This window comes from Theropithecus gelada, chromosome X, assembly GCF_003255815.1.
Source record: "Theropithecus gelada isolate Dixy chromosome X, Tgel_1.0, whole genome shotgun sequence".
Taxonomy (NCBI): domain Eukaryota; kingdom Metazoa; phylum Chordata; class Mammalia; order Primates; family Cercopithecidae; genus Theropithecus; species Theropithecus gelada.
This window is the reverse complement of record NC_037689.1, coordinates 24,725,154-24,741,238: the sequence shown is the minus strand read 5'-3', so window position 1 is coordinate 24,741,238 and position 16,085 is coordinate 24,725,154. Positions and strand designations below refer to the sequence as shown.

Below are 16,085 nucleotides of genomic sequence, written 5' to 3'. Positions count from 1 at the left end.
AAGGGGAAAACAAGAAAATAAATACGTTTATTACCACTGAACTGTATACTGAGAAATGGTAAAGATGGTAAATTATATATGTATATTTTACCTCAATAGAAAAAAAGAAAAGACTGGTCTCTGGCGTATGAAGAATGCTGAATAGACACAGTCATATAGGAAGGTAAAACTGTGTAGGTATTAGGGAAAAAGTGGGTCTGCCAGGATAGAGTCACTCTCATCTTCTGAGAGGGAAGAAGGGTGAAAATAAGCTGTTGTTAACAGTTTATATGACATCACCTGTCCTGAGGGAGACTTCCTCCTGACACTGAGGCGACAGTTGGTAAAATATCCATTAAACTTGTAGGCTCCTTAATCAACCGTCCAGCTGGTACCTTTCCAGGCCATCGAACAATTCCTGGGACGCGGATTCCACCTTCCCAGCCCCCCATGCCTTTTCCACCTATAAGACAATGCAATTACATTCAATTATTGTGCCTAGTTAAAATAGTCACAGTATTGAATGTATTTAAAAGGTAAACTAGTATCAAAGGAGATCACATTTGTATAGTGTCTATTCTATGTAGAGTCCTAGTGGAGTAAGTAGTGCACGTCTACAGAATTCTATTTTCCTGTGCTGCTGGTAGGTTTTTGATTAAATAACTAAACATATGTAATATTGGACACTCACATTCTATTTGTATGGCTATTTTCTCTACTTAAAGTGTTCTTATCTCAAATACACACCTACTTCATATCCAACCTCCCTCATATCTTTGCTCAAAGTAATTTCCTATATTTTTTTAAATTAGTATTTTTCTTGTATCCAGCCCCCAAGGTTATGGAACTCACAGTAACCTCAATGAGGCGTGCCTGAACATTTTATTTGAAATGGCAGTCCCACCCCAGAATTCTTTATTCTCGTGTTTTTTCATATTTACTGCCGCCTTCTAATACATCATTAAATTAAATTTTTTAATTAAAGTTTTTAATTTAGTTTTAATTTTTTTAATTAAAATTTTTTGTCGTGGTTGTTTTTTGTTTTGAGATGGAGTCTTGCTCTGTTGCCAGGCTGGAGTGCAGTGGCGTGATCTCGGCTCACTGCAACCTTCGCCTCCTGAGTTCAAGCGATTCTCCTGCCTCAGCCTCTTAAATAGCTGGGACTACAGGTGCCCGCCACCATGCCCAGCTAATTTTTGTATTTTTAGTAGAGGCGGAGTTTCACCATGTTGGCCAGATGGTCTCGATCTCTTGATCTCGTGATCTGCCTGCCTCGGCCTCCCAAAGTGCTGGGATTACAGGCGTGAGCCAAAAATTTTTAAAAACAGTTATCATAAGCAAACAGAGAATATCTAACATGCGCATGCATGTTTACAGCAATGCAATTCTCAATTGCAAAGATATGGAACCAGACTAAGTACCCATCAACCAACAGGTGGATACAGAAAATGTGGTGTACATACACCATGGAATTCTACTCAGCTATAAAAAGAAATGAAATAATGTCTTTTGCAGTAACTTGGATGGAGCTGGAGGCCATTCTTCTAAGTGAAGTAACTCAGGAATGGAAAACCAAACAGCCTATGTTTTCACTTGTAAGTGGGAGCTAAGCTACAAGAATGCAAAGACATAAGAATCATACAATGGGCTCTGGGACTTTGGGGAATGATTGGGAGGGGGCTGAGGAAAAAAAACTACACGTTGGGTACAGAGTAGATGCTCAGGTGATAGGTGCACTAAAATCTCAGAAATCACCACTAAGGAACTTATCTATGTAACCAAAAACCACCTGTATCCCCAAAACTACCGAATTTTTTAAAAATAGAATGTCTATAATAACAATTTCCACCAAGGATTTGTTTTGGGTCCTAAATACACACTTCAGTGCTACACGCTCTAAAGAGTACACATTCATCACCCTCTGCAAGATGGAGGCAGAGCCTTTACCTCGTTCATACAGAAATTATAATTTCCTACCGAACCCAAGACTGTGGAATCTGTAGTTGCATGAATAACCACGTATTTTCCTATAGAAAATACTTTAAAATCTCTCTCAAGACATATGATAAAATATACTTGACATTTTGCAGATAATTATCTTTGTTTTTCTTTTTCTTTTTTTAATCCTCATTTCACAGATGAAGATAACATTCTTCTAACATCAGGTTACACATTATAGACCTGGCCAATGTAGTAGCTTATGGACCTATTTTGTGGACTAAATGTTACAGCAGGACATAAAGTCAGTATATGTGAATTTAATCATGAAAATCAAGACAGGCTTCGCTACTTTCTATGCTATACTATATCCTTGGAAGACAGTGTCAGACTTCCTTTTTTTTTTTTTTCTTTTTTTTTTTTTTTTTTTTTTTTTTGGNCAGGACATAAAGTCAGTATATGTGAATTTAATCATGAAAATCAAGACAGGCTTCGCTACTTTCTATGCTATACTATATCCTTGGAAGACAGTGTCAGATTTCTTTTTTTTTTTTTTTCTTTTTTTTTTTTTTTTTTTTTGAGACGGAGTCTCGCTCTGTCGGCCAGGCTGGAGTGCAGTGGCCAGATCTCAGCTCACTGCAAGCTCCGCCTCCCAGGTTTACACCATTCTCCTGCCTCAGCCTCCCGAGTAGCTGGGACTACAGATGCCCGCCACCTCGCCCAGCTAGTTTTTTGTATTTTTTAGTAGAGACGGGGTTTCACCGTGTTAGCCAGAATGGTCTCGATCTCCTGACCTCGTGATCCGCCCGCCTCGGCCTCCCAGAGTGCTGGGATTACAGGTGTGAGCCACCACGCCCAGCCCAGACTTCTTAATGATGAAGGATCCCTGGTTTCTGATCTCTATTCTCTAGGAACCACATTCCCCCTCATTTAATCTCTCAGTAGTCTCACAAACTAAATGAATGAGTGGATATTTCTTTAAAGACCCCATAAAAGCATCTGCTTGTGCTAACTCCTCATAATTTGATAGGGTTGTCAGAAAGGCATATTTCTAGATGCTCCCTCTACATACATGGCTTCCCTCCACAGAAATGTTAACAAATATAAGACCAATTTTCTTGACCTTGGTCCGATACTTCATTTTCCTAAGAGTCAAATTAAACAAACTTGCTCAGTTTTTCAGGCCTCATTCTTTGGCGTCATGGGCGTTAATTATAAGAACCATAAAAAAAGCTTATTCACCACCAGATCACTTGCGTGAGTTCCTCTCCTCACCTTTATATATTCCATTCCATCCACCAAGTTGGGCATGCCCTCGCCTAGCTTCCAAATGCCCTCCATGGTCTGATGTAAAGTAGACAATGGTGTTGTTCCTTAGGCCAAAATCATCGATAGCATCAAGAATCTTGCCTAAAATAATATAACAGAGACAAGTAAAAATAATGACATTATGAGGTATTTCACCCCTAAGTCTAATGGGCATGAGCTATCTAAAGGAAAACAAGGATGGTGTGACCCTTACTATGTCAAAAGCCACAAAAGAAAAGAAATGTGCATTAACAGTTTAAATTGACAAACAACTGAAAGAAAAAAAACTGAGAGGCCGGGTGTGGTGGCTCACGCCTATAATCCCAGCACTTTGGGAGGCTGAAGCGGGTGGATCACAAGGTCAGGAGTTCAAGACCAGCCTGGCCAAGATGATGAAACCCTGTCTCTACTAAAAATACAAAAATTAGCTGGGCATGGTGGCAGAGGCCTGTAATCCCAGCTACTCGGGTGGCTGAGGCAGAGAATTGCTTACACCCGGGAGGCGGAGGTTGCAGTGAGCTGAGATCGTGCCACTGCACTCCAGCCTGGGCAACAGAGTGAGACTCCATCTCAAAAAAAAAACAAAAACCTGAGAGCCCAAAATTTTTAAGAAATAAAAGATGACCTGCTTCAAGAAGAAATTACTATGGCAATACAAATCAATATTAGTTGCTATTAATAACATTTAAAAGGGCAAATTCTCCTTGATAATTTCCTTCATGTAGAATGAAAACATTGAACAGAGAAATACAGTTTTTCCCACTGGATGTGAAAAGAAGGACTGTGGTGGTATTCTGATGTTGCACAGAATGGCAGCCACGGTTTATGCACCCTCTCTGCTCACGGAAGGCAGACATTGTTACAGAATTTGAGGAGACAGAGGCAAGAATAAGACACTCCCACTGTTGGGTTCACATAATTTATTTGACATATTCTTGCAGATGATTTAGGTAGGTAATTCTTTATCTAACCATTTTCCCTTCCCTTCTTATTTGATATTTTAAATAGAGAATAGGATGACTAGGTGGGGAGAATGAGACTCAATGGGCAAGTGAAAAGAGGAAGAATGTATTCAAAATAAACCACAATTTCAATCATTTTTATAGGAAAATAGCCAAATTCCTAGAGTTCCCAAACCCAGTCTGTATTATGCATAATTATGAAAAAACCTATTAGTCTCAAATGTGTCTAATTCTGTGTGTTCTGCTGTTGGTTATCTCAGAAAACATTACATTAACATTCCTAAGGTACTATACCTTAGAAATTTTCTTCTAGAGCCAAGGCACACAGGTAAGGGCAAGTTAAGTAGTAATTTATACTTTAAAATACTTTTAAAATTTTACCACAGCACTTTTAGCAAAAATCGCACGGAAAATTGATTCAAGAGAAAATGATCAATGGATGCTAAACCTGACATTGAATGTTTGATAAGAACCAAGATATTGGCTTCATCTCAAAGTATCTCTCATAAAATAGTTAATAATTTCAAATTATTAATGACAAAATAAGTAACTTTATAGTGGGGAAAACTGGAAGACACCATTTAATCCATTGATGAAGAATTTTATAACCATTGTTGGGGCTAATTGACTTCCTTATCTACTGGATTGAGAACACACCATCACTTCTATTTCCATTGAAGGAAATGTCAAACCAACCCAATTCAAGGGACATTCTACATGATACCTGGTCTTTATTCTCAAAAAATGTCAAGGTCTTTGAACTCAAGAAAGAATAGAGATTGCTCAGTCTTTGTCCAGATCAGAGGAGTTTAAACAGATACGACAAGAAAATCCGTGGACCAGAACAGAAAGAGGGTGGAGAAAGTAGGGGTTTTGTTGGTTGGTTTTTGTTTGTCCATTGGTCTTGCTTGCTGTGTATAAAGTTTCTTGTGAGCACAGCTGGAGAAGTTTGGCTGGGATTTGTGAATTAAATCGTAGGAATCCATCCATGTTAATTTCCCGATTTTGATGATTTGCAGTGATGATGTAGGCGAATGTCTTTGTTTTATAAAATACACAGTAAAGTTTCGAAATTTAATGAGCATCATATCTGCATCTTACTCCCAAATATTCAGAAGCAGAAGAAACATGTGGAGGTGGAAGAGAGAAAGAGAGAGAGAGGAAGAAAGAGGATGATCAGGAGAAAGGAAGAGGGAGAGAGAAGCTGTAGTTGATAAATTGCTAACAGTTGGGAAAGATGGGTGAAGGGCACATGGGAGTTGTTTTTACTCTTCTTGCTATTTTTCAGTAAATAGTGAAAAGTAGCAAGAAAAAACAACAAGGCTAACATTTTTCTGATTATAAAAATACAGCATAGCTTGGGAAATACAAAAAATAAAGAAAATTATAAGGAGGAAAATAAAGACCACCAATTTCCTGCCCCCATTGCCATTTGACTATTAAAAAAAATTGTTACATACTGTATTAGTCTGTTTTCACGATGCTAATAAAGACATACCTGAGACTGCGTAACTTATAAAGAAAAAGAGGTTTCATGGAATCACAGTTCTACGTGGCTAGGGAGGCCTCACCATCATGATGGAAGGTGAAAGGCATATCTTACATGGTGGCAGACAAGAGAGAATGAGAGCCAAGCAAAAGGAGTTTCCCCTTATAAAACCATCAGATCTCATGAGGCTTATTCACTACCATGAGAACAATATGGGGGAAACCGCCCCCATGATTCAATTATCTCCCACCAGATCCCCCTGCAACATGTGGGAATTATGGGAGCTACAATTCAAGATGAGATTTGGGTGGGGACACAGCCAAACCATATCACATACTCTTGTAGATGCATCTCTATATATATTTGGGTTGATATTGCATGCACAGTTATCAACTTGCTTTTTTCATCCAATATTATTTCTTGGAAAATCTTCATGTTAAAAAATTACTCAAGGCTGGACATCGTGGCTCACATCTGTAATCCCAGCAATTTGGGAGGGCAAGGAAGGAGGATCCCTTGAGCTCAGGTGTTTGAGACCTCCCTTGTCAACACAGTGAGACCCTGTCTCAATTTAAAAAAAAAACTAAAAAAATTATTTGTACAATTTAATGGTTGGAAGTGTCCATTTTGTGTGCGTGTGTGTATATATATGTATATATACATATGTGTGTGTGTGTGTGTGTATAGGTTTTTTTGAGATGGAGTTTTGCATTTGTCACCCAGGCTGGAGTGCAATGGCATGATCTCAGCTCACTGCAACCTCCGCCTCCCAGGTTCAAGCCTTTCTCCTGCCTCAGCCTCCTGAGTAGCTGGAATTACAGGCATGCGCCACCACACCCAGCTAATTTTGTATTTTTAATAGAGACAAGATTTCTCCATGTTGGTCAGGCTGGTCTAGAACTCCCGATCTCAGTTGATCTGCCTGTCTCAGCCTCCCAAAGTGCTGGGATTACAGGTGTGAGCCACTGCACCCGGCCGAAACAATTTATGATGCTTTATTTTTAAGTACCATAAATTATTTAACCATTGTACTGTTGTTCACTATTCTGGTTAATTTTCATACTTTGCTATAATTTCAAATGCCATAATGAACAACTTTCAGCATTAATAATAGTTCATTTTTTCAATTCCTCATCAGTATCTAATGTTTGATAGGTGATTATGGTACATTATGAATGATCATGGGTTTCCTTCTGTGTCCACTCTAATATTTGTACTCTTAATCTGTAAAAAATGCTTAAATTTTGCTGATATTTTTGGAAGGAATTATGTGTTTCCATTATTGATTTATGAGACCTCTTTATTTGTTAAGCAGTTAAAACAATGTTATGTTGTTGCTAATATTTCCTCAGTTTGCATAGGGCCTTTAGTCATGCTACTTATCAGATAACCTTTTGCTATGACTAACACTATACCTCATCCAGATGTAAATTTGCTGTTTAACTATAGCTTCTTCCAGTTTTTGTTTTGTTTCACTCGGCGTCCTCAGTGTGTATGGAAAAGCATGCTAAATCGAATTGGTAATGGTTTTCCCTAAACTAACTCTGTGAATTTCCTTAGGCTGCTGAAGCAAATTAGTACAAATGAGGTGGCTTAAAACAACGAACATTTATTCTTTCACAGCTCTGGGGGCCAGATGTTCAAAATTAAGTTATTGGCAGGGTCACTCTCTCTCTCTCTCTGAAGTTTCTAGGGGAGGATCTTTCCTTACTTCTTCCTCGCTTTGGACAGCTGGCATCAGTCCTTAGCCTTCCTTGGCTTGCAGCAGCCTCATCCTAATTCACCATATCAGATTAGGACCCACCCCCAATGACCTCATCTTAACTTGATTCCACCTGCAACGACCCTATTTCCAAATAAGATCCCATTCTCACATACCTTGGGTTATGACTTGAACGTATCTTTTTGGGGGGATGTAACTCAACTCATAATACAAACTTTCCCCAACACCTTTCAGCCCTGCCACCTTGATTTAAAAACTTTATTGTACCGAATGTAATGTCCTTCTCTTTCCCAGACCTGCTCCAAGGCTATTATTTTCTGCTTCATTGATCTAAAAGTCAAATCTTGTATTTCTGTGTTTTAATTTTTGTAGTTTTCTTTTTGATAGCATTTCTTATGATCACAGAAGTGTTTCTTGATGTTTTCTACCAAAGACTTTCTCATCAGATGTTTCTGGAAAGTTTATTTCCTATCAGTTTATTCGGTGTGTATTTCATCATCACCTATATAATGACCAGTCCCCAGAGGATAATAATTAATGCTCTAATCAGAGCTACCTTAGCCTTCAATATTAACTTCAAAATAACTAATACATTTATACAATCCACTCTTCCCTTCCATGTATTCAAGTTTTCTTTCATGAGTCAGTTTCAAGATACTCATTTACTGCTCGAAAAATTATTTCTAAATATTTCAGCTATTGACATTGGAGCTATAATGAATGGTAGCTGGTGATCCATCATATCTTGAAATGCATTATTTTTAACAAAAAGAAAAGGTCTTAATTTTGGTGCATATACCCAACAGAGAAACATTGTAGACTTCATGTATAACTAACATATTTTTATATATAGCTAATATATTTATGTATAGCTAATATATATAACTGATTATACTATTGGACTAATACTATACTAACATATACTATACAGAAACAAATGTATTATATTGTATGTCAATCTTTAGAAGATATATACTACATAACATGTAGTATATATGTATTTATGTATATAATAAAAATGTTTCATAAGTTACATTGTTAAAATATATATAAAATATAGATCATATTGACAGCATGATAAATAACATGTATATAGTTAGGCAATACTAGAAAGCATGCAAGAATTCTCCTGGCTACTATCTAATTAATGCATATGTTATAAGTCTCTCAAAATATTAAGAATAGAAAGATTCAAAGTGTCAGCCAACATTATGCTTAAAAGTAAAAATTGGAACTATTTCATTAATACCAGAAAAATAAGAATATTTTTGTCATTATGTAACCTATTTTTCTACATAACCTGACTGATGCAATTAACATTAAAGTTAAATACATACTTTAACACATAAAATACAAACTTAACATTAAATGTAGTGAACATAACTATGTTGGAAACCCCAGAAAGTTTAATAAAACCTCTATAGTACTGATATATATATGTACATAATATATAATATACATAGCATAATTGCGATATATATAAGATAGAACCATATACTATATTAAAATCTAATAATTGTATATTAATGATATGTTTATATTATATGAATACAATATATTATAACAATGTATATAAGTAATATAACTATAATATAAATTGTATGTAATATAATTTTATTATAATACCATATGTCATCTATGTGCTAATATGTGTTCTATTAAACTCTAGGGTTTTTAACATAGGCGACTCTGTTCTTTGCAAATAATACTAAATTACTTTGAGTTGTTTGTATTCTTAATATTATTCAATTATATTCAATTATTCTATTTATATCTTAAAATTTAGAGAGATTACATAGTGGCCATGGAAATGATTATTTCTGAGACAGGATTTTGCTCTATCACCCAGGCTAGAGTGCAGTGGTGCAATCGTGGCTTACTGCAGCCTCAAACTCCTGGGCTCAAGTGATCCTCCCACCTCAGCCTCCCAAGTAGCAGTGAATACAACCATGGAAATGATTCATACCTTTCTAACATCAACTGAAATAAATAAATAAATATAGAAATTATATGCTACAGAAATACATAATATATATGCATTATGTATGATAAAACTTTCAAATTATTAATATGTATAACAAATAATATAAATATATAATATAAAGAGTTAAGTTATATTTTATATATGTATCTCATATATTGCATATAAATTATGTATATATATGGCATAGAAATACATGTTTACAGCCTCCTTTGCAGTTCTGCCCTGTCTGGGGGAGCTGCCCAAGCTGTGTTGCTGTCCACAGACATGCCTGCCCTGGGATTCCACCACTCACAATTGTCTGTACAACAGGCTCAGCCAGAACCCTCATCCTTGTCTCATCTCCTGCTGATAAGGCCATTTCTCCCACTCATTGCTCCACATTTTACTTTCTTATCTGCATTCTTGAGAAACCTGCTCTTCAGATCCAAGTTGATGGACTTTCTCCCATGCAGAAATGCATGACTCATTCGGCATCAGAGATTTTCCCCCTGTGTGGGGCAAGGGTGGTATCTCCATTGAAAGCCTCTCACTGGGCTCGAAGGAAGCAGGAAGCCAGGTTGGGGGAAGTTTTTGGAGTTTTTCTGACTCCTGTGAAATGACAGTCTGTAGGAATCTAACGGGGCTACAGGAGGCTTCAGAGAAGAATGTAGCTCTCCTTCTTCATCTTTCAACCTGACTTCTTTGCCCTGCATAAGAGGCAGCTGAGCTAGGGAGTAAGAGTTTTGGAGCCCAACCCTGGCTTATCTCCAAGAGCAGCCACCAAAGGCCATGTACTTTTGTCTCCTTCTCTGTGAATGGGGATAAATTTGATGATGAAGATGGTACTCGTCTGTGAGGATGTTGCAGGGATTCATCCAGAATACACTGGTAACAGTGCATGGCCCATGGGAAGTATCACTTTTAAAAGTGTTTATTACACCAGCTGGAAAGGCTACTATTAGGTTGATGCAAAAGTAATTGAGGTCTTTGTCATTGAAAGTAATGACAAAGACCTCAATTACTTTTGCACCAACCTAATAAGTCAAAGAAATGTAAAAAAAGGAACAGATGCTGGTGAGGCTGCAGAGAAGATGCAACACTTATATACTATTTTTGGGAATATAAATTGGCTCAGCCACTGTGGAAAGCAGTTTGGAGATTTCTCAAATAACTTAAAATAGAACTACCCTCTGACCCAGTATTCCCATTACTGGGTATCTACCCAAAGGAAAATAAATCATTCTACCAAATAGACACAGGCACTTGCATGTTTATCACACTATTCACAATAACAAAGACATGGAATCAATCCACATGGATAAAGAAAATGTGGTACAGATGCACCGTGGAATACTATGCAGCCATGAAAAAGAACAATATCACATCGTTTGCAGCAACATGGATACAGCTGGAGGCCATTGTCCTAAGCAAATTAACACAGAAAAAGAAAACCAAATACCACATGTTCTCACTTATAAGTGAGAGTTAAACATTGGGTACTCATGGACACAAAGATGGGAACAATAAACACTGGGGACTCCAAAAGGGGAGAAGGAAGGTGGGGGACAAGGGCTGAAAATCTATCTATTGGGTGCCATGCTCGCTCCCTGGGTGACAGGATCTATTGTACCTCAAACCTCAGCATCACGCAATATACCCAGGTAACAAACCTGCATGTGTACTCCCTGAATCTAAACTAAAAGTTGAAATTATTAAAAAATGAAAATAAGTGTTTATTCTATCAGCAGACTCCATTATTCCAGGGCACTGCTGTGGAAAACCCATGATATTTTTTTTTTTTTTTTTTTTTTTTTTTTTTACGGAGTCTCACTCCGTTGCCCAGGCTGGAGTGCAGTGGCACGATCTCAGCCACTGCAAGCTCTGCCTCCGGGGTTCACGCCATTCTCCTGCCTCAGCCTCCCGAGTAGCTGGGACTGCAGGCGCCTGTCACCATGGATGTGTTTGTTTGTATTTTTAGTTGAGACGGGGTTTCACAGTGTTAGCCAGGATGGTTTTGATTGCCTGACCTCGTTATCTGCCTGCCTTGGCTTCCCAACGTGCTGAGATTACAGGCGTGAGCCACCGCGCCCGGCCACCCATGATAATTATAAAAGCCAGGAATGTGATATCTCTACCAGGAATGGCCACAAATAAACTTTTCTAATAAGAAAAGCAACAATTCCGGCTGGGGTGCGGTGGCTCATGCCTGTAATCCCAGTACTTTGGGAGGCCGAGGAGGGTGGATCACGAGGTCAGGAGATCGAGACCATCCTGGCTAACACGGTGAAACCCCGTCTCTACTAAAAATACAAAAAAAAAACTAGCCGGGTGCGGTGGCGGGCGCCTGTAGTCCCAGCTACTCGGGAGGCTGAGGCAGGAGAATGGCGCGAACCCGGGAGGCGGAGCTTGCAGTGAGTCGAGATCGTGCCACCGCACTCCAGCCTGGGCAACAGAGCGAGACTCCGTCTCAAAAAAAAAAAAAAAAAGCAATAATTCCTAGAACTTGGGGTATTGTTACAGCTTCTGGGATAAATAATTTCAGGGTAAATACATGTTTGTTTGAGAATTGCTAAAATCATATATTAAAGCAAATGTTTATTCTTCCTAAAGGCTTGATCCTGGCTGTGTGGACAAAACATTCAAAAACTCTGGGCACCAGCATCATGTACATCTCAGTTGCGCTTTTTCAAAATATAATTTTCAGATATCACAGCTTGTCCACCCAGATTCAACATACCCATCCATTTGTGTAATACTATCTGAATGTCACTAGAAAAATCCCGTTGAAATTAAAGTCACACCCAAAGTGCCTTGTTCGAACACTATGACACATCATCAGTTTTATTAAATTAGATACTTTGGGAACTTTGTTAATTTACATTTTTAAAGCAAGTAGTAATTTCTTTTAGTTATCACAGCCTGAGTTTGAATGACCTATTTCATTGATTTTCAAAGATCAAATCAAAAATAGGATCGCCACACTTTTTGAGATTGAGTGCAATATTAAGAATGTAAACTGTAAGGACTTGCTGCGTTGCCTAGTGCTGGTGGAGGCAGAAAATAAGAGGGGTATGCATAGCTATCTATCTATCTATGCATCTATCTATGTATCTATCTATCTATCATGTATCTATTTATCTACCTATCATCTACGTATCTGTCAATCTATCCTATCATCTATCTTATCTATCAATCAGCTATCTTACCTGTCATCTATCATCTGTCGTATGTATCATGTATTTATCTATATATCTATCCATCTATCATCTATGTATCTGTTTATTCATCTACCTATTCATGTATTCATCTATAATCTATCAATCTATATCTGTCTCTCTATCATCTATCATCTGTTTATCTATGTATCTATCAATCATCTGTTGATCATCTATCATCTATCATCTATCTATCTATCATCCATCCATCATCTATCTACCTATCATCTATCTATCAACTATCTATCAATCCATCATCTATCTATTCATCTATCATCTATTTACCTATCATCTATCTCTGTCAATCATCTGTTTCTAAACATATGTACACAAACACTACAGACACAAACACACTTATACCTACATAAACATCCATTCATGTGTATGTATTTGGTTTGAATATTATTTATATTTTTAAATACTTTATATTTTTTATGTGTTTAAGACTATGCAAATTGGCTTTGCTTTTTCCAGGTTTAATTTTCCAAAGTGTCTTTTTATTTAGTGACATATATTTCACAATATCTGTATCTGGAAAATATTATACTTTAAATTTGTGTCCTGCACATATGTGAGTTTCACTCGTGGTTTTCTTTCATTAATGTTGGAAAATTGAAGCCATTTTGCTAATCAATATATTTACCATGTAAGTCTTAGGAAATCCCATTTACATTGTTCTCTCTACAGGATGAGTTCATGAGGGTACTGGATTCTGACTTACCAGTTAATTCCCAACCCCTAACTAAGATCTTGGTGCTCAACAGACCTGAAATAAAGGTTGGCTATGTCACTAAAGAGTCTAAAAATACGATTTCTCCTTCTGTCAAAAAGATACGTGGGCTGGGTGTAGTGACTCATGCCTGTCATCCCAACACTTTGAGAGGCTGAGGCAGGCATATTACCTGAGCTTGGGAGTTCAAGAGCAGCCTGGGCAACATGGAAAAACCTTGCATCTACAAAACATACAAAAATTACTCGGGCACAGTAGCATGTGTCTATAGCCTTAGCTACTCAGGAGGCTGAGGCAGGAGAATCGCTTTACCCCAGAAGGCAGAGATTTCAGTGAGCTGAGATCACATCATTGCACTTAAGCCTGAGGGACAGAGTGAGATCTTGTCTCAAAAAAAAAAAAAAAAAAAGACATGTGCACTCTATGTTCATCACAGCACTATTCACAAGAGCAAAGACATAAATCAACCTAGGTACCCATCAGTGGTGGACTGGATAAAGAAAATGTGGTACATATACACCATGGAATACTACACAGCCATAAAAAAGAACAAGACCATGTCCTTTGCAGCAACATAGATGCAGGTGGCAGACATTATCCTATGCAAATTAATGCAGAAATATAAAACCAAACACTGCATGTTCTCACTTATAAGTGGGAGCTACTGTCACCCAGACTGGAGTGCATGGAGTGCAGTGGTGTGATCATGGCTCACTACAGTCTCAATTTATGGGCTCAAGCAATCTTTCTGCTTTAGTCTCCTGAGTAGCTGGGACTACAGGCACATGCCACCACACCCAGCTAATTTTTGTATTTTTGTAGAGACAGGGTCTCACTATGTTGTCCAGGCTGGTCTCAAACTCCTAGGCTCAAGTGATCCTCCCGTCTCAGCCTCCCAAAGTGCCGGGATTACAGATATAAGCCACTGTGCTCAGCTGGATTTTTGTTAAATAGATTTTAGCTGATCTTGTCACAAAAAAGTAGCAGTGTGAGATGATAGATATACTTGCTTACTGTATTACTATTACTTAATATTACTATATTATGTTACTTAACGATTACTATTTGCTTCACTATAGTAATCATTTTACTATCTATATGTATCTTTTAACATTATGTTGTGAATCTTAAATATACACAATAAAATTTATTTTTAAAAACAAAACAAAATAAGCAGGAGCATAACATCAAGTATACGTGGACACACAGATCAGAGCAATAGATACTGGGGACCACTAGAGGAAAGAGTGGGGGAAGGATTGAAAACTAACTATTGGGTGCTACGCTTAGTGTCTGGGTGAAGGGTTTGATGAGATCCTAAACCTCAGCATCACGTAATACACCCAGGTAACAAACCTGCACATGTACTCCCTGAATCTAAAACAAGAGTTGAAATTTTTGAAAAGAAGATTTGATGTGTTATCTGGCCAGCACTGGAGATGCAGTCAAGTAGACAAAGACCCCAGTTGATAAGTGGACGGCATACAAAGAAAGGAGAGGAAATGCATATAGTTTTTTTGCTGACTTTCTCAATTGCTTGCAACTATTACCTCATTTATGTCTCAGACCACCCTGTCCCATAGGCATAATTCTCTTCACTCTACAGGTTGACCAAGAGCAGTTTTCAGGTGTCCTGTCCTATTAGTTTCTGTCCACTTAGGTCCTGTGTCTTACCCATCATGGAGTCCATCTCTTCCACATTATCCCCATACAAGCCATGCTTGCTGGTGCCAATGAAATCGTCCGTGGTGGGGAGAGGTATGTGCACATGAAGAAAGGAGAAAAAAAGAAGGAAAGGTTCCTTACGGTGCCTGAGAAGACATCAATGAAACTACTTGTGAGTTTTCAACATCCATGAATGTGAAAAATACTGTTTTGGCTTCTCATAGACATGACCTGCTTCCTTCTTCTCCATGCTGCAGAAGATAGAGTGTGTCTACCCAAGGGCCCTATCCTGCATGGAATGGATTCCATGATCCTGCAGCACCTCAACTGCTCCCTAACCCCTTTGGTGATGCTACTGAAATCATCTCTATAAACTTCATAAAATCAATCAGAGAGGAAGGGAGGGGGAGAAACAAAAATGAACTAAGCTTGCAGCATACTCAGCTTTGATCCCGAGGTCAGCTTGCTCTCTGATCTATGTCTTCCTACTTGTTTGGTACCTATTTGTCCTAGAATCACAAAGACCCACAGGATGGTAACATAACATTATGAAATGTTAAGTTTTCCATTTGCGGTAATCTTTCAGGTTGTGCATACCAGGGAAACTACTGATGTCTGCTTCTCTGAAGGACCCTGTGAGAAGCTGACTTACTAAAGCATGCCATTTCCACATTCTGGTGATTTCATTCCCTCTTACCCCAACCCATCAATGACCCCAACAACCTCCATGATTCCCCTAAAAAATCCAGCCCAGAACTCCTTGGAAAGATGGATTTGAGGACAGGCACAATGGCTCACGCCTGTAAACACACCACTTTGGGAGGCTGAAGCAGGCAGATCACCTGAGGTTAGGAGTTCGAGACCAGCCTGTCCAACAGGGTGAAATCCTGTCTCTATTAAAAATACAAAAATTAGCCAGGCATGATGGTGGGCTCTTATAATCCCAGCACTGGGGAGGCTGAGGTGGGAGAATTGCTAAAGCAAGGAGCCAGAAGTTGCAGTGAGCTGAGATTGCAGCACTGCACTCCAGCCTGGGCAACAGAGTGAGAATCTGAGAAAGAAAGAGAGAAAGAAAGAAAGAAAGAAGGAAAGAAAGAAGGAAAGAAAGAAGGA

General features: G+C 38.3%; 1 protein-coding gene across 2 annotated transcripts in view; it reads right to left on the bottom strand.

Moving 5' to 3' along the window:
* The window catches only part of ARSF (arylsulfatase F), a 53,832-nt gene that overhangs the window by 11,723 nt on the left and 26,024 nt on the right, over window positions 1-16,085 (bottom strand). For both annotated transcript variants that reach the window (XM_025372938.1, XM_025372939.1), the window contains exons 7-9: window positions 14,982-15,118; window positions 3,193-3,327; window positions 280-442 (exon numbers count right to left, since the gene is read on the bottom strand). In XM_025372938.1, the coding sequence (XP_025228723.1) occupies window positions 280-442; window positions 3,193-3,327; window positions 14,982-15,118 (435 nt within the window). The remainder of the gene's footprint in view (window positions 1-279; window positions 443-3,192; window positions 3,328-14,981; window positions 15,119-16,085) is intronic.